Below are 19,342 nucleotides of genomic sequence, written 5' to 3'. Positions count from 1 at the left end.
ACTTGAAATATTATTCAAATGCCTCTAAAGCTGTTAGCTTTAAAATGAACAAGTTCTGAGCATTCTAAACTTCCTCTAGGGTCTGATAAAATCATTCATTGAGATGGGCTTCCTTTATAAAAAACCCAAAATATAAAAAATTTTCAAATGTACTTGATTCTTTGTAGAATTTGGCTAGTCATTATTTTGCTTTTCCCTGGCCTTACTTATGCTGCTACTTACAGTTTTGTTTCCTAAGATTGCTAATAGTGGTTTTTCAAATACATCTTTTTTCTTTTCATCAGAGTCAAGTGAACCACAGACTGAATAACTCCTCCAAAGAGACTGAGCAGCCATCGACCAAAGCAGTAATTATCAGCCATGAGTGCACCAGAACACAAAATCTTTACCATACAAAGAAAAAAAAACGTGATTCAGGTCTGGTAGACAAAGATTGTGTTCTTAATGCAACTCTTAAACAACTAAGAAGCCTTGGGGTAAAAATTGATTCTCCCACTAAAGTGAATAAAAATGCACATAAAGTGGATCACGCCAGGTAACTTTCAAATTTGTTTTACTTCTTTATTTATTTTCATAATTTTATTTAAATTGTAGTTAATAAGCATACAATGCTGCAATATAGGTTTCTGGAGTAGAATTCAGTGATTATCACTTATAAATGATACTTAGTGCTTGTGACAACAAATGTGCTCCTGAATACCCTCACCCACGTCCCTCCATTAACCCTGTTTCCTATCTATCTTTAAGAATCTCTTATGGTTTGGGGCACCTGGGTGGCTCAGTGGATTAAGCCGCTGCCTTCGGCTCGGGTCATGATCTCAGTGTCCTGGGATCGAGCCCCACATCAGGCTCTCTGCTCAGCGGGGAGCCTGCTTCCCCTTCTATCTCTGCCTAGCTCTCTGCCTACTTGTGATCTCTTTCTGTCAAATAACTAAATAAAATCTTTAAAAAAAAAAAAAAGAATCTCTTATGGTTTATTTTCCTCTTTTTTTCTTTTTCCTTCTGTGTTCGTTTATTTATTTCTTAAATTCCACGTATGAGTGAAATCATATGGTATTTGTCTTTCTCTCACTTATTTCACTTAGCATACATTTTAGCTCCATCCACATCATTGCAAATGGCAAGATTTCATCCTTTTTGATGGCTGAGTAATGTTCCATTTTATATATATATCACATCATCTTTATGCATTTATTGGTCAGTGGACCTTTTGGTTCTCCATAGTTTGGCTATTGCTGATAATGCTGCTATAAGCATCAGGATGCATGTACCCCTTCGAATCTGTATTTTTGTATCTGTTACGTAAATACCTTGTAAAGCAATTACTGGATCATAGAGTAGTTTTATTTTATTTATTTATTTATTTTAAGATTTTATTTATCCATTTGACAGAGATCACAAATAGGCAGAGAGAGAGGAGGAAGCAGGCTCCCTGCTGATCAGAGAGCCCGATGTGGGACCGGATTCCAGGGCCCTGAGATCATGACTTGAGCTGAAGGCAGAGGCTTTAACCTACTGAGCCATCCAGGCGCCCCGAGTAGTTTTATTTTTAACATTTGGAAAAACCTCCATACTGTTCTCCAGAGGGGCTGCACCAGTGGCCACACCATTTTGCTTTCCCACCAACAGTACATCTTTTGTTTCTTGTGTTGTTAATTTTAGCCATTCTGACAGGGGTGAGGTGGTATCTCATCCTGGTTTTGATTTGTCTTTCCCCGATAATGGGTATTATTATTGAGCATCCTTTTGGGAAAGTGTCTATTATGTCTTCTGCCCATTTCTTAACTTGGTTATTTTGTTTTTTGGATGTTGAGTTTGATAAATTCTTTGTAGATTTTGGTTGCTAACCTTTATCAGATATGTCATCTGCAAATATCTTCTCCCATCCATAGGCTGCCTTTTAGTTTTGTTGATTGTTTCCTTTGCTGTGCAGAAGTTTTTATCTTGATGAGGTCCCAATAGTTCGTTTTTGCTTTTGTTTCCTTGCCTATGGTGATGTGTCTAGGAAGAAGTTGCTATGGCCGAGGTCAAAGAGGTTTCTGCCTGTGTTCTTCTCTAGGATTTTGATGGCTTCCTGTCTCACCTTTAGGTCTTTCGTCCATCTTGAATTTCTTTTTGTGTCTGGTGTAAGAAAGTAGTCCGATTTCATTCTTCTGCATGTTGCCATCCAGTTTTCCCAACACCATTAGACTGTCTTTTCCATCTATGAATGGTCTTTCCTGCTTTATTGAGGATTAGTTGCATCATATAGTTGTGTAAAACTCGTTTTAAAAGATGAAAAAATTGGGGCACTTGGGTGGCTCAGTTGGTTAAGCAACTGCCTTCAGCTCAGGTCATGATCCTGGAGTTCCAGGATCGAGTCCCACATCAGGCTCCCTGCTGTGTGGGAAGTCTGCTTCTCCCTCTGACCCTCCCCCCTCTCTCATGCTCTGTCTCTCTCATTCTCTCTCTCAAATGATAAATCAATTAAATCTTTAAAAAAAATAAAAGTGGAAAAAATTGTAGGGGGCGCCTGGGTAACTCAGTCTGTTTAGTGTCTGTCTTCAGCTCAGGTCATGATCTCAGGGTCCTGGGATTGAGCCCTGCATTGGGCTTCTTGCTCAGGGAACCCTGTTCTCCCTCTGCCTATTGCTCCCCATGCTTGTGCATGCCCTCTCTTTCACTCTGGCAAATAAATACATTTTTTTAAAAAACATGAAAAATATTTAGATGTATTATAGCAATATCATGAGAAAAGGTATAAGCTTTCCACTCGATTCAGTTACTTCATAATTTATTCAGGGCCTAGTAGGTGTGTGATAACAAAGAGACCATCTCTACCCTATAGTAGGAGAGTGGGTTTTACATACATAAGAGATACTGTTGGATGTCTCCTAGGTAAAGATGCCAATAAAATGCTCTGGGACTCTTGAAAAAAGAAATGAATCTTACTCATTTCTCGTGTTTGGAAGGTCTTCCTGGAGATGATAGGGTCTTTGTCAGCTATTGGATATTCAGTTACACAGTTGTGCCATCTAAAAGGCAAAAAACATTCCTTTCCTTAGGAATGTGTTTTGAACAGTATAGTCATACAAAGCTTACTCATTGCTTACCAGTTACAGTTGACCATGTTCTTCTGTTCAGATTCCTCTTTAACAAAGATGACTTAGCACATATTGGTTTTTCAAACCTGAAAGTTATATAATTAAGATTAGCATGTTTTCTGTTAATTACTTTTATTGTTTTCTAGTTGCAAAAGTAATATGGTTTCATGATTTAAGAAAGTATTAAATAGCACACAAGAATATCAGGTAAAATGTAAAAGCTCCCACTCCCCGAATTCCTCAATCTGAACCCCCTGCCAAGGTTACTTAACTGTTTTTTTTTTTTGTATTCTGTAGAAATGTTCCATGCATGTTCAAGTGTATATGGATGTGAAGAATATTGCAATTTTGTTTTGTTTTGTTTACTTAACATTATGTCTTAGATACTTTTCTTTATAGGTATATGCAGTTCTTTTGCATGCATTTAAACAGCTGCATGATATTCTCTTGTATCCATGTATGATAAGATAATGAACCTGTCCTCTGTTAATGGACTTTTAGGCTGCATCTCTTATTTCTTATCTCAAACAATGCTAAGTAAGCATCATGCTATAGGAGCTTGTACAAGTATATTTGTTGGATAAACTCTTAGAAGTAGGCAGGATCAAAGGATATGTGCATTTAAAGTTTTAGTAGTTGCTGCCATTGCTCACCAAAATAGTCGTACCAATTTACATTCCTACCAACAGTGTAATAGAGTAAGGCTAGCATTTTTAAAGGTTTTAGCTCAATACTGTGAAATAGAGGCCACATAATGTATGTTAGAATATACAAATCACCCTGCTATCTGCGTGGAACACTGTATTTTGATGCGGTGCTGGGGGCAGTGGGGGTTAAATAATTATTTCTTCAGATTGGTTACCTAGTTTTAATGTCTTTATAGTGACACATTGGAAATCATAAATTTCCAGCATATAATGAACCTGATTGGTATTTTAGATGCTTTAGAATGAAATGGAAAGTAAAGTCTTTTTGATTTATCAATGGGGATAGTCATTGTTTTAATCAGGTTTATTCTGTTCTCCATTTAAATAATCTACATTATAAATTTATACTATGAAAAGTATACATGCTCAGAGTTGCTGTTTTAGAAAATGTCATCTGAACTTATAATAACATCTGAAAAAAATTAGCTTTTTAAGAAATAGTTGCAGTTTACTATATATACATTAAAATTTTTAAGTATTTTAATATTGTGGCCTATACCCATTTTTAAAATTTGATTATGTGAGTTGAAAAACCCATGGATATATTTTCATAGATGGAATTTTAACTTCATATAAGATAATTTTCTCAAGGAGGTGAAAGCCAATATGAAGAAAATTGTTTTCAGTTCAAAGCAATATGTTAAATTAAGTATTTCCATAGAGGAGTAGGCTGGCAAAAACCTAACAGTAACATAGCTATATCTTAATATGAAAAAAAAATTTTAAGTTTTATTATACGGTATAAGTTGTATAAAATATTGTAGAGCTTTGGAAATAGAGTTTGCTATTTGTTTTGTTTTCATTGTCAAGGTAATATAAACTTACTTTGTGAAATGTAGGGAAAAAACCATATTCATACCAAACTCATTTATTATTAAAGCTTTACTTTTTCTTTTTTATTCCTTTTCTAAAACAATTTTATTTTGTTTTTATTTACTAGAGAGAGAGAGAGCATGAGTGAGGGGAGAGGCAGAGAGAGAAGTAGACTCCCCATTGAGCAGGGAGCCCAATGTGAGGCTTGATCCTAGGACTCTAGGATCATGACCTGAGCCAAAGTCAGGCCTTAACTGTTTCCTTTGTTGTACAAAAGTTTTTTGTCTTGATGCGATCCCAATAATTTGTTTTTGCCTTTGTCTCCCCTTGCCTGTGGTAACATGTAATGTAAGAAGCTGCTTCAGCCAAGGTCAAAAAAGTTTCTGCCTGTTTTCCTCTAGGATTTTGATGGCTTCCTGATTCATATTTAGGTCTTTCATCCATTTTTAATTTCTTTTTGTGTATGGTATAAAAAAATGGTCTACAATATCATTTTTCTGTGTGTTGCTATCCAGTTTTCCCAACGCCATTTGTTGAAAGAGACTGTCTTTCCACCTATGGAGAGTCTTTCCTGCTTTTTTCTTTTTCTTTATTTTTAAAAATTTTTTAAAAGATTTTATTTATTTGAGAGAGAGAGAGGGAGAAGCAGGCTCTCCACTGAGCAGGAAGCCTGATGCAGGGCTCCATCCCAGGATTCTGGGATCACGACCTGAGCCGAAGGCACACGCTCAGCTGACTGAGCCACTCAGGTGCCCCTCTTTCCTGCTTTTTCAAAGATTTAGTTGACCATATAGTTGTGGGTCCATTTCTGGGTTCTCTCTTCTGTTCCACTGATCTATGTGTCTGTTTTTTTGCTAGTACCATACTGCCTTGATGATGACAGCGTTGTATAGAGCTTGAAGTCCAGAATTAGGATGTCACTAGTTTTGGTTTTCTTTATCAACTTTTCAGTGGCTATTCAGGGTCTCTCTGGTTCCATACAAATTTTAGGATTATTTGTTTCAGCTCTCTGAAAAAAGTTGATGATATTTTGATAGGGATTGCCTTAAATGTGTAGATTGCTCTAGGTAGCATAGATATTTTAGCAATATTTGCTTTTCTAATCCATGAGCATGGAATGTTTTTTTTATTTCATTTTGTCTTCCTCAGTTTCTTTCCTGAGTATTCTGTAGTTTTCTGAGTACAGATCCTTTGCCCCTTTGGTTAGGTTTATTCCTGGGTATCTTATGGTTTTAGTCAATTGTAAATGGGATCAACTCCTTTATTTCTCTTTCTTCTATCTCATTGTTGGTGTACAGAAATGCAGTTGAGCTCTGGGTATTGATTTTATATCCTACCACTTTGCTGAATTCCTGTATGAGTTCTAGCAATTTTGGGGGGAAGTCTTGGGTTTTCCACATACGGTATCATGTCATCTGTAAAGAGTGAGAGTTTGACTTCTTTGCTGATTGAAATACCTTTTGTTTCTTTTTGTTGTCTGATTGCTGATGCTAGGACTCCTAGTACAGTTTTGAACAGCATTGGTGATAAGGGGCATCCCTGCTATGTTCCTGATCTTAGGGGGAAAGCTCTGTTTTTCCCCACTGAGAATGATGTTCGTTGTGGGCTTTTCATAGATGGCTTTTATGATATTGAGGTATGTTCCCCTATCCCTACACTGAGAGTTTTAACAAAGAAAGGATGCTTTACTTAGTCAAATGCTTTTTCTGCATCTGTTGAAAGGATCATAGGGTTCTTGTCCTTTTATTTATATATTGTATCACATTGATTGTTTTGCTAATGTTGAACCATCCTTGCAGCCCAGGTATAGATCCCACTTCTTAGTGACTAATCCTTTAATGTACTGTTGTATCCTGTTAGCTAGTATTTTGGTGAGAATTTTTGCATCCATGTTCATCAGGGATATTGGTCTGTAATTCTCCTTTTTGGTAAGGTCTTTGTCTGGTTTTGGGACCAAGATAATGTTGGCCTCATAGAAAGAGTTTAGAAGTTTTTCTTCCATTTCTTTTTTTTTTTTTTTAAATTTTTTTTTTTATTTGTTTGAGAGAAAGAGAGATCACATAGGTGGAGAGGAAGGCAGAGAGAGAGAGGAGGAAGCAGGCTTCCCGCTGAGCAGAGAGCTTGATGCAGGGCTTGATCCCAAGACCCTGAGATCATGACCTGAGCCAAAGGCAGAGGCTTTAACCCACTGAGCCACCCAGGTGCCCCTCATTTCTATTTTTTGAAACAGCTTCAGAAGAATAAGTATTAATTCTTCTTTAAATGTTTGTTAGAATAGCCCTGGGAAGCCATTTGGCCCTGGACTCTTTATTTGTTGGGAGATTTTTGATTACCACTTACGTTTCCTTGCTGGTTATGGGTCTGTTCAGGTTTTCTATTTCTTCCTGGTTCAGTTTTGGTAGTTTATAAAAGTCTCTAGGAATGCATCCATTTCTTCCAGATTGTCCATTTTGCTGGCATGTAGTTGCTCATAATATGTTCTTATAATTGTTTGTATTTCTTTGATGTAGCTTGTGATTCCCCCCCTTTCATTCATGATTTTATTTATTTGGATCCATTCTCTTCTTTTTGGTAAATCTGGCCAGTGGTTTATCTATCTTATTAATTATTTGAAAGAACCAGCATCTAGTTTCCTTGATCTATTCTACTGTTCTTTTGATTTCTATTTCATTGATTTCTGCTCTAATCTTTCTCAGTTTTCTTCTTTTGCTGTTCTTTCTCTAGCTCCTTTAGGTGTAAGGTTAGGGTGTGTATTTGAGACCTTTCTTGTTTCTTGAGAAAAGCTTGTATACTTGTATTGTTACATACTTCCCTCCTAGGACCACCTTTGCTGACTCCAAAGGTTTTGAATAGTTGTGTTTTCATTTTCATTTGTTTCCACGACTTTTTAAAAAAATTCTTCTTAATTTCCTGGTTAACCCATTCTTTAGTCGGATGCTCTTTAGCCTTCATGTATTTGAGGTCTTTCCAAATTTCATCTTGTGATTGAGTTCCAGTTTGAAAGCACTATGGTCTGAAAATATGCAGTGAATGATCCCAATCTTTTGGTACCAGTTGAGACCTGATGTGACCCTGTATGTCATCTCTTCTGGAGACTGTTTCATGTGCATTTGAGAAGAAGGTGTATTCTTTTGCTTTAGGATGGAATGCTCTGAATACATCTGTGAAATCCATCTGGCCCAGTGTGTCATTCAAGCCCCTTGTTTCCTTGTTGATCTTCTGCTTAGGTGATCTGTCCATTGCTGTGAGTGGGGTGGTAAAGTCCCCTACTATTTATTATTGTATTATTATCAATGTGTTTGTCTAATTTTGTTATTAATAGTCTTATATAATTGACTGCTCCCATGTTAGGGTCATAAACATTTATAATTGTTGGATCTTCCTGTTCCTTTAATTATGATATAGTGTCCTTCCTCATCTCTGACTACAGTGTTTGGTTTAAGATCTAATTTGTCTGCTGTAAGGATTGCTACCCTACCCTACCCTTCTTTTGATATCCATTAGCATGATAAATGGTTTTCCACCCCCTCACTTTCACTCTGGAGGTGTTTTTGAGTCTAAAACAAATCTCTTGCTGACAGCATATCTATGGGTCTTACTTTGTTATCCAATCCAATACCCCGTGTCTTTTGATTGGGGCAATTAGCCCCAGTTTGCATTCAGAGTAGCTATTGAAAGAATTGGATTTAGTGCTATTGCATTACCTATAAAGTTGCTGTTTTGTGTGTTGTTTCTGTTTCTTTCTGGTCTGTGTTACTTTTGGGTTCTCTCTTCCCTTAAAGGATCCCCTTTAACTTGCAAACTGGTTTAGTGATCACAAATTCTTTTAGTTTCTATTTGTCCTGGAGGGTTTTTATCTCTCCTATTTTGAATGATATCCTTACTGGATAAACTATTCTTGACTGCATGTTTTCTCATTTAGTACCCTGAATATATCATGCCTATCCTTTCTGGACTTCTAGGTCTCTGTGAATAGGCCTACTGCCAGTCTAATGTTTATATCCTTGTAGGTTATGGACCTCTTATCATGAGCAGCTTTCAAGATTTTTTCTCTGTCTCCAAGATTTTCAAGTTTCACTATTATATGTCAAGATATTGACTATTTTTATTGATCTTGAGGGAGGTTATCTGTACCTCCTGAACTTCAGTTCCTGTTTTCTTCCCTAGATTAGGGAAGTTCTCAGCTATAATTTGCTCCAGTATACCTTCTGTTCCCCCTTTCCTCTTCTTCTGGGATTCCAATTGTTCTAATATTGTTTTGCTCTTTGGTATCACTTACCTCTCAAATTCATCACTTGTGATCCAGTAGTTGTTTCTCTCTCTTTTCTGCAGCTTCTTTATTCTCCAGTAGTTGTTTATCTCTCTTTTTTCTCAGCTTCTTTATTTTCTATCATTTTGTCTTCTATATCACTAATTCCTCTTCTGCTTCATTTATTCTAGCAGTTAGAGCCTCCATTTTTTATTGCATCTCATAGCCTTTTAAATTTCAGCTTGATTAGATTCTAGTTCTTTTATTTTTCCAGAAAGAGATTCTGTAGTGTCTTCTATGCTTTATTTTAAGCCCAGCTAGTTGTCATCTTGAGACCGTGCTGTTCCACCTAGGATTCCACTCTGTTTAGCCACCTGAGCACCTTTCAGGCCCCAATGTCTGTCACTGGAGCAGTTACAAAAGTTTTGATTTTTGTGCTCCACTGCTCTGTCACTTGCAGGTAGCCAGCTGGTAGAGGCCTCCTCTCCTCAGCAGTTTATCCTCCCATATACTGTGTCAGATTCACTTCTCTGCACCTCCTACCTTACAGAACGTGGTTGCTTTTCTATTTGTAGAGTTGCAGCTATTCTCTTAGATCCCTGGTTGAATTCGTAGATGTTCAGAATGATTTGATGGCTATCTAGCTGAATTCCTGGGACCAGATGAGACTAAGGTCTCCTGCTCCTCCACCATCTTGGACTATCTCCTATGCAGTATTTTTAATTTAATCCTTAACACAGATAGATAGGTAGACACTATTACTTCTGTTTTATAGATAAGGAAATTAAGTATCAATTTGCTCAAGTCCCCATATCTGTGATTTTAGACCTACTCTTCTCTAATTCCAAAGTCCATAGTTTGTTTTTTGTTTTGTTTTGTTACTGTTTTGCTCTATTGCTTACTGCTTATTTAATTTTGTTGGGGTCTCATGGCAATACAGTGTTTGCTGCTTTGTGTTTTGACCATCCTGTGTCTGCCAAAAATATATTTATTTATTTATTTATTTATTTATTTGCTCCACACTGGTAAATAATGTTTCCAAGTTGTTGTAACCCTTTCTAAACATCAACTTTAATAGGGATATAATAATCCATTAAGTGGGACATAGCATTGTTTACCTTACCCTTCCCCTCTTGTCATAACTGAGAAGAACTTGTGAAGTTAGTTACAATTTCTTACTTAAATTACTTTTTTTTAAAAAGATTTTATTTATTTACTTTAAAGAGAAAGAGTGAGAGAGAGAGCATGAGAAGGGAAAGTGTCAGAGGGAGAAGCAGATTCCCTACCGAGCAGGGAGCCTAATGTGGGACTCGATCCTGGGACTCCAGGATCATGACCTGAACTAAAGGCAGTCGCTCAAACAACTGAGCCCACCAAGGTGCCCTTTAAATTACTTACTTACTTATTTATTTTTAAAAGATTTTCATTTTTGAGTAATCGCAACACCCAGCACAGAGCTCGAACTTACAACCCCGAAATCAAGAGTCACATGCTGTACTGTGTGAGCTAGCCAGGCATCCCAGTTTCTTCCCCTTTTTTTGAAGTGGGCTCCATGCCTAGCTTGAACTCACAACCCTGAAATTAACACCTGAGCTGAGATCAAGAGTCGGAATCTTAACTGACCAAGACAGTCAGGTGCCCCAATTTCTTACTGTTTTAAATGTTGTTATGATGAACATCTTTTTCCAAAGATTACATTTTTGTTTAGTTTTCGGATTATTTCCTTAGAGACTCAGAAATGGGAAGACTAAGTCAAAAAGGTCAGAAAATGTTAAAGCTGTTGCTACATCGCTTTCTGAAAGAGTAAAGTTTTACAGTCTTAGCAACTGTATATCTTTCACCAGTACTTTCACTTATTTTACTTTAATAAATATATATTGAACTTTTATTTTGAGCCAGCCCTGAGAGATATCATGGCATACAAGTTGAAGACATCTTTGCCCTCACAGAGCTTATAGTGTAGTGGAGAAGACACTAAGATAGTCAACTATAATATATTCTGTTGTCTCCTATGAAAAGGATAGATACAGTTTGTTATAGAAGCACATAGGAGAGATAACTAAAATTGCCCTTTTAAAAGATATGTGCTGGGTGCCTGGGTGGCTCAGTGGGTTAAAGCCTCTGCCTTCGGCTCGGGTCATGATCCCAGGGTCCTGGGATCGAGCCCCGCATCGGGCTCTCTGCTCAGCAGGGAGCCTGCTTCCTCCTCTCTCTCTGCCTGCCTCTCTGCCTACTTGTGATCTCTGTCTGTTAAGTAAATAAATAAAAAAATCTTTAAAAGATATGTGCTAATTTAGACCAAATATATCTTAACCCATTCTTAGTTAATTAATTTATTTCTTAATCTGTTCTTAATTTATATTTTATTGATTATTAAGAGTTCTACAAACTATTATGATTAAAAATGAAACTGGGACACCTGGGTGGCACAGTTGGGTAAGTGTCTGACTCTTGGTTTTGGCTCAGGTTGGGATCTCAGGGGCATGAGATCAAGCTCTCCATCAGGTACCATATCAGTGTGGAGTCTTGAGACTCTCTCCCTCTGCTCCCCCCAATCAATCAATCAGTCAATCAACAAACAAACCTTAGAACCTTAGAAAACAAAGGTTTTAAAATGAAACTTACCCTGAAACTGTTTCTAACACCTAGAAGTCAGATTTTGTCTGTCATTATTACTTAGACTGAGAGAATACTCCAAACATAAGACCATCTAAAGCGTACCTGTTTAATTTACATTGTTTCACAGTTTGTCTTAAACTTATTTTTTTAGTATAAACTGTCATTCTCTACCCAATTTCCAGCTTACTCAGCATTGGATATGCAAGGTTCCTTGCTTTACTTCTATGTGGAATACTTTTTCTCCTTTCTGCCTGCCAGATCCTCTTATATGTCCTTCAAAGCTGAACTCAGATGACACCTCCTTAGTCAAGGTTTCCTGGACCCCTCATCCGAATATTGATGTTTTTACTCAGAATACCTTGTTCCCAACAGATTATAGCATGTTCTTGTGATAGTCTTTCCAGCAAGATCGGGAATTTTATATATCTCTGAATCCTCTTTTCTCTTCTACTTTTTTTTTTTTTTTAAGATTTTATTTATTTGACAGATAGAGATCACAAATAAGCAGAGGCAGGCAGGGTGGGGGGAGGTTGGAAAGCAGGCTCCCCGCTGAGCAGAGAGCCCGATGCGGGGCTCGATCCCAGGACCCTGGGATCATGACCTGGGCCGAAGGCAGAGGCTTTTACCCACTGAGCCACCCCGGCACCCCTGAATCCTCTTTTCTTCTACCACATTTGGTAGGCCTCCTATGAGTCATTTGCTAAATTAGTGAAATCCCACTATTTGGGTCATCACTGAAGCTTACAGTAAATGCTTTATGTTTAGCACCTCTGTAGAATTTATTGTCAGTATTTATGGTCTTATTATCTTTTAACACATATGAGTATATAACTGGTATCCTTAAAGTTCATAAGACAGTTATGTAGAATTGAAGGTACATTGTGCTTTAGAAATAGTGTTTTAAATTAGTTTAGTATTCTAAGAAAGTACTATTTAATTCTTACAATCTGCACCATTCTCCCTAGTTCTCTATACCACCTATTCTTTGTCATTATACCTATGTGAAAACTTATTTCATGTTCCAGTTCTGGACTTCAGGAGCAGGTCCTACCACCAGATGAGTAGCTGAAACAAGGGAAGGAGGATTTCCTTTCTTTTCTTTTCTTTTTTTTTTTTTTTTTTTGTTTTAAGATTTTATTTATTTGAGAGAGGGAGCATACATAAGCGGGGTGGGGGGGCAAGGAGGAGGGAGAAGACGACTCCTCGCTGAGCGGGGAGCCCCAAAGCTGGCCTTATTCCAGGACCCTGGGATCATGACCTGAGCTAAAGGCAGACGCTTAACAACTGAGCCACCCAGGTGCCCCAGAGATTTCCTTTCTGCTTTCCTGTTCCAGAATACTGCAAAGATTAGACAGCAGAGCAATGAAAGAAAGTCTTAGACAACCCTAGAAATTGTGGGGAACATGGAGATTGTGGTTTTGGTGTCTGGCAACAGCCTTTATAGGTAGATTTCCAATTCCTTTCAAATTCGAAACAGATCTTAAGCTGTCTCTTAGTTGCTTCCTTCCTTTCTACTTATTAGTTGAAAATTCCAGGTAGGATAAGTAGGAGGTGACTAATTGGGATTCAAACAGGACAATAAAGTCAAGGTTAGTTTTCATCTTGAAGAAAGTTGGAATGATTTTTGAGCTTCCCTTAATTGTCAGGCTGTGACTCTAATATACAAACATCAATGGATTCTCATCATCCTTTTGTGACTGCCTATATAATGAGATTCTACCATAGTATATTTGGGCGCAAGGCTGTGAGGATTTGTTTAGTGGAATTGGCCTCCTTTTGCTTCTCATCTTTAATTATCCTGGTGTTTATATGCACTGGTTCTGAGGATTATTGATTTGTTTTCTTTTCAAAGTAATAATGTTTCCCCAAACCCAAATTGAAATTAGCGAGCTGTGTTGCACAATGAAACTTAAAGAACCTTCTAAACTGATATTGACTGATTTACAGATTTATATAGATTCTTTAGTTATTCTATCAAAGAAAATCTAATTCAAATTAGACCTTCTTTTTCTAAATTATTTAACATTTTGAACTAGAAGTTTTTGTCTATTCAAATTATTTAAATTAATATTATCTCTAGAGCTATTATACCTATATATATTTTTTAATGGGTACAAGTCTCCTGGTTCAGTATGCTGATTGCTTATAATTTTGAAGAAATAGGCAAAAAAAGTAGAAAAAGATTTTATAGTCAGAAGATAATGCCACTATGAATATTTCATAAAAGAATAATGTCTAGGGGCACCTGGGTGACTCAGGCAGTTAAGTGTCTGCCTTCGGCTCAGGTCATGATCCCAGAGTCCTGGGATCGAGCCCCAAGTTGGGCTCCCCTGCTTCTTTCTCTCCCTCTGCTGCCCTCGCTGCTTGTGCTCTCTCGCTTGCTTTGAAATAAACAAAATCTTAAAAAAAAAAAAAAAAGAAGAAGAAGAAGAATGTCTAGATAAATTGGTATCACTTCCATTGTATTAAGACAGTCTCCAAAGCAGAAAGTACCAAGAAGCTTAAGGAAAAATTACAAGGTGGTTAAAAACCAATATTATTGAGCATATAGTTCCATTTTTTGGTGATGACATCACTGGTTTCAGGAATATTAATGGTTGGAAATAGCTTCTTCAGAATTTCAGATGCTTCTCAGCATCTGAAATACCTTGTCATTATTTGGGTTTTAGAGAGTTGGTCATATAGACAGTGGCTGGCATATATAAAACAGCTTCATTGGCTAATAGGGAAAGTCATATCATAGTTTTTGACCGGAATATAATGTTTACCACAACAAATGGTACACAAAAGATTCTAACTTTTAGGGAACTGAAGAACTGATAGCAAAATACAAGTTGCTGAATATAGTGTAGTGAAACAGTGGTTGTAGAGCCCCAGAGAATAAGACAGACCTGGGCCTAGCTCTTCAATTCCTAGCTGTTCAGTTAGGAAAAGCAGTTAAAAATCTCTATTCCTTAGTTTTTTCAACTGTAAAATCAAGATAGTGGTACCTATTTCTTGTATTTGTGTAATAAATATTTAATGAGTGCCTATTATGTACCAGATAGTGTTTATAGCTACCAAGGATATTGATTGGGGTGGGTGTGGGGTGTTAAAAATCCCTGCCCTTATGGGGTTTCATGAACAAGTTAGATGATGAATAAGAAGTGTGAGTTAAGAGGTTCCTGGGTGGCTCAGTGGGTTAAGCCTCTGCCTTCATGATCTCAGGGTCCTGGGATCAAGCCCCACATCCGGCCCTCTGCTCAGCGGGAAGCCTGCTTTTCCCTCTCTCTCTGCCTGTCTCTCTGTCTACTTGGGATCTCTCTGTCTGTGACATAAATAAATAAAATCTTCAAAAAAAGAAAAAAGAAATGTGAGTTAAATATATGAACTGCCAGTAAATGATACAAATGTGAAGTGATGGAGAGTGGAGAATGAGAATGAAAGGGAAGATATCTCTGAGAAAGGTTTCTGTGAGGATTAAATGAGATACTGAATGTTTAGCAGAGTGCTTAGCATATAATAAGGCATCAGTAAAAATTAGAAGCTATTATTGTATTTATGGTATTAAAAAAAAAGGCAAGTAGAATTGGTTAATATTACTGAGATAACACCAATCAAAAGAGAGTTGAAGATTATATCTAATGAAAGAAAATTAGTGTATACAGAGATACACACACACTAGTCCATATCCAGAGACCGGTTGATATTTTTTATTCAAATGGAATCTCTTCGGGACGCCTGGGCAGCTCAGCTTTTAAGCATCTGCCTTCGGCTCCAGTCATGATCCCAAGGTCCTAGGATTGAGCCCCACATCGGGCTCCCTGCTCAGCAGGGAGTCTGCTTCTCCCTTTCCCACTCCCCCTGCTTGTGTTGCTGCTCTCACTATCTCTCTCTCTCTCTCTCTCTATCAAATAAATAAATAAAATCTTTTAAAAAGAAAAACAAGCAAACAAACGGAATCTCTTCTACCGTGAACAATTTAGTATTCTGAGCTACTCACAAAGCTTGTAAATGGTACATCATCAGATGTTTTTTCTGTTTGACTTTATTTTTGTTTTATTTTACCAAAATTAAATGACTTTTCATTTTGGAGTGTTGTGTTTCTTAAAAACATGATGTATGTATAAATTTGGAAAAACTAGTTTGCATTCCACTTTCAGTCTTTGAGTCGGGGATTATCTTCTAGTTTATCATGTTTATCTTTTGAATGTATCTAGATCATTAAGACTTAGATATTCGAGCACTCAGCTAAAAAAGCTGAAGACCTTTTGTTACTTTCATAGAGTGGAATATATATTTAGAATAACACAATTTTGGTACTCAAAATAAGATAAATGATGGCCTACTCCTTTTTTCTTTCAGTGTGTTGGCATGCATCAGCCCTGAAGCAGTGATTTCTGGATTAAACTACATGTCATTTGCTAATGTTGGCATGAGTGGCTTAAGCCCCAGCGGTGTGGATTTGAGCATGGAGGCAAATGCTATAGCTCTGAAGTACTTAAATGAAAATCAGCTGTCACAGCTCTCTCTCACTCGATCAAACCAAAATAACTGTGATTCATCTTTTAGCCTTCTGCATATTAATACAGACAGAAGCACTGTGGGGCTTAGTTTAATTTCACCAAACAACATGTCATTTGCAACCAAAAAATATATGAAGAGATATGGACTCATACAAAGCAGTGACAACAGCGAAGATGAAGAAGAGCCTCCAAACAATACTGAGAGCAAGAGTGAACATTTATTGACTCAGAACCTTACATCCACACCTGAACAACTTGACTGTCAGAAAGAGCCTTCTAGGAATGCCCGTGAAATCATTAATCGTTATGACTGTGAAGCCGGGAGCACCCACACAGACACGCCAGTATTGAGAAATATTACAAATGATGTTGTTCAGCCAAAAGCAACGCAGCAATTGGATGAAAACCCAGCTTTCTTACTAAAAAACCATAAACCAAGTCCTGCAATGAACCTCCGAACTGGAAAAGCAGAGTTTACCCAACATCCTGAGAAAGAAAATGAAAGGGACACCCCAATTCTTCCCAAAGGTTTGAAACCTGAAACTTTAAAGCAAATGAGTAGTATGAATTCAGTAGGCACCTTCTTAGATGTAAAGCGGCTCAGACAGTTGCCAAAATTATTTTAAACCTTAAACTTGCCACCCTCCTGTTTCAAGGATGGGGGTCTCTCTTGAAGAGGCTTAGGGAATCCGGAGCCTTTGGTAGTTTGGGGGATACCCTCAGCATTCTAGGGGCCAGTCTGTTCCTTGGTAGCAGCTGACTGCAAAGAGCTGAACAGGTGACCCGATGGTCGGTGAGATGGTGCGAGCGTAGAGGAGGGAGAAGTGCTCTGTTCACAGAGAACCATTCAGCATCCCTGCAGCCGTTGTTAAAACAAATCCTGAGATCACTTATTTGGACAGATATAGGTAAACCAGTACTATCCAACTCTGAATCTGAACTGCTGTTTTATACTGTAAATTGTGAGAAGTAACTCCATTTTCCTAGAGTGTTGCATCTCTCCATCTGCCCAGTTTCACCTGAAATAACGTAAAATAAACTTATCATGACCCTGGCTAAATTAGCTAAATCAGCCCTTATTGAATTTAAGGGGAAGGTTTTATTTTTAAAAATAACTTTAAGATCTTTTATACAATGAGTATATATGTTCTCAATTAAGATCATATTTGTTAAAATCTGTGGAGGTGGATCTTTTACAGTCTGGTGGTTTGATGTTAATGTAACATTTTCAGCTTATAGCACTAGCTATCACAAAATAAGAAAATTATTGAACATAAGTTGTTTTATAAACTTTGAGTATTTCAAGTGTTTTCATATTTTTTAATAGAACTTAATAAAAATGTCTAGATTTACTCTTTTCCTCTATAGCATATCCATCTCCCCTTGTTATTAAAAAACTGATTTGACTCCCCAAAACTTAAAAAATAATAACACAGTTTAGGTATACCCTTTACCCAGTGACCCCACAATTATGGTATCTTACATAACTGTAGCAAATGATCAAAACCAAGAAATTGACATTGGGTGTGATATTAGTAACTAAACCACAGGCCTTGCAGGTTTCACAGGTTTCTACATGCACTCATTTATTTACTTTTTGGTGTATAAGTGTGTGAAATTTTGTCACTTATTACAGACTTGTATACCCTCCACCGCAATCAGCATACAGAACTGTTCCATCACCACAAAGAAACTCCCTAGTGCTGCACCTTTAGAATACAATCCACCCCCCAGCCCTAATCCCTGACAACCAATGGTCTGTTCTCCATCACTAGAATGTTGTCATTTTGAGGACATCAATATAAATGGCAGCACAGTGTACAACTTTTTGAAATTGGTTTTTACTAAGCATGAGGTCCTTCAGATCTATCCAAGATGTTAGTGTTACTTCCTTTTTTCTCCCACCTTCTTAAAAATAAAGTTTTTAATTTTTATTTCTAAATATAAATGGAAAAAGCCCTCATTGACTTGAGAAATAAAGCTCTTCTGCTGAAGTTAACTTAAGCTGTGGTTGCCTTGTACCCAACTTTGACATGTAAGCTGGAAAGAAGGGGACTTTGGATCTCTAAGTACTTTCCAACTCATCTGGGCCTTCTGAGCTAATAATCTGATAGAACAGCCCATAGTTTGTAAGCCAAAGTGTAGTGACCTGGTGGCTTTCTGCTGGTCCCCTCTGGAGCCCTGACCAGTTGCTGCCTGTTGCCCTGCAATGTTGCTCTTTCCAGTGAAAAGTAAGACATGGAAATAGCAAGGAAAAGAAATCTGTGTCTTCCCTTTGTTTCCTTAGGTAGGCATCATTTGGCACATTAGTTATTTTATTAAAGAGCATAAAAACCCACTTAAAAGTTTCACTAGAGTCAACTTTTAAGAAACGGAATTGTCAACGCCACTTCACATGTGCTATACTTAATGTTAGCCCCCAATACCTCACCCAAGAAGCCAGTGTGGGCACAATTTATACTGCACATGATTAAAAAACCTGAGAGAATTCTAGTAAATTAGCTGACAGCCTCATTAACTCTACCATTATCACTGGGAACCCTGTCATTTTCACAGCAAATAAGAAGCTCTCTGTCTGAACAATAAAAACTGAACTTGAGGCTTTTTAGGCAAAATCTAATTCCATCCCTTCTGTTAGCTACATCTGATTTAAGGCCTATGATAAGACACTTAAGCAGTTTTGGAGACTGAATTTAGACTGCAGACAAATTCAATGAAACGTGTCTCTTTCTACTACATGCATGTTTAGAGAAGAGGTGACCATCAATGAAGCCTCCTTTAGAAAGTTTTCTGAGAATGTTTTACTCTGGGAGCAACTGGGTGGCTCAGTCAGTTGAGTATCAGACTCTTGATTTCAGCTCGGGTTGTAATCTTAGGCTCGTGAAGTCGAGCCCTGTGTGGGGCCTCGTGCTGGGTGTGGAGTCTGCTTGAGGTTCTCTCTCCTCCCTCTGCCTCCACGCCACTGCCCACATGCCCTCACGCTCACACTTTCTCTCTCTCTCTCTCTCAAAAAAAAAAAAAAGTTTACTGTGTGAAGTTATTTGGTAAATTCATTGCTATGGTGGCTTTCAGGTATCTTTGAGCAAAGCATGAGTACTGGAAAAATTGGATTAAAAGACTGGATATGATTGCCTCTCAAGTGATATCTGTCTGAATATTTTTCTTTCATTCAGTCCTGTAGCATACCATTTATAGATACATGGGTGCTATTTCAAATGAAATAAGGAAATGATGGAGCTTCCATTCCTCAGCTTCTGGAAAGCAAACCCACTCATCTAGGTCCTGGCCAACTGGCCTCTCTGCTTTCACCAAACATCCCCTCTCTGAACCTCTGAACCCTTTGCTGCCTCATAACTCTATGCTCAC

The 19,342-nt window shown here is 37.6% G+C and overlaps 1 protein-coding gene across 3 annotated transcripts in view; it reads left to right on the top strand.

The window, feature by feature from the left end:
- Positions 1-17,980, top strand: part of STIL (STIL centriolar assembly protein) — a 73,063-nt gene extending 55,083 nt beyond the window's left edge. For all 3 annotated transcript variants that reach the window (XM_045064484.1, XM_004740364.3, XM_004740363.3), the window contains exons 16-17: positions 285-535; positions 15,816-17,980. In XM_045064484.1, coding sequence (XP_044920419.1) covers positions 285-535; positions 15,816-16,602 — 1,038 coding nt within the window. In that variant the 3' untranslated portion in view covers positions 16,603-17,980. The remainder of the gene's footprint in view (positions 1-284; positions 536-15,815) is intronic.
- Positions 17,981-19,342: the final 1,362 nt, after the last annotated feature.

Source organism: Mustela putorius, unplaced genomic scaffold, assembly GCF_011764305.1.
Source record: "Mustela putorius furo isolate JIRA1106 unplaced genomic scaffold, ASM1176430v1.1 tig00003853_pilon_pilon_pilon, whole genome shotgun sequence".
In the NCBI taxonomy this organism is placed as follows: domain Eukaryota; kingdom Metazoa; phylum Chordata; class Mammalia; order Carnivora; family Mustelidae; genus Mustela; species Mustela putorius.
This window is presented reverse-complemented; position numbering and strand designations above follow the sequence as displayed.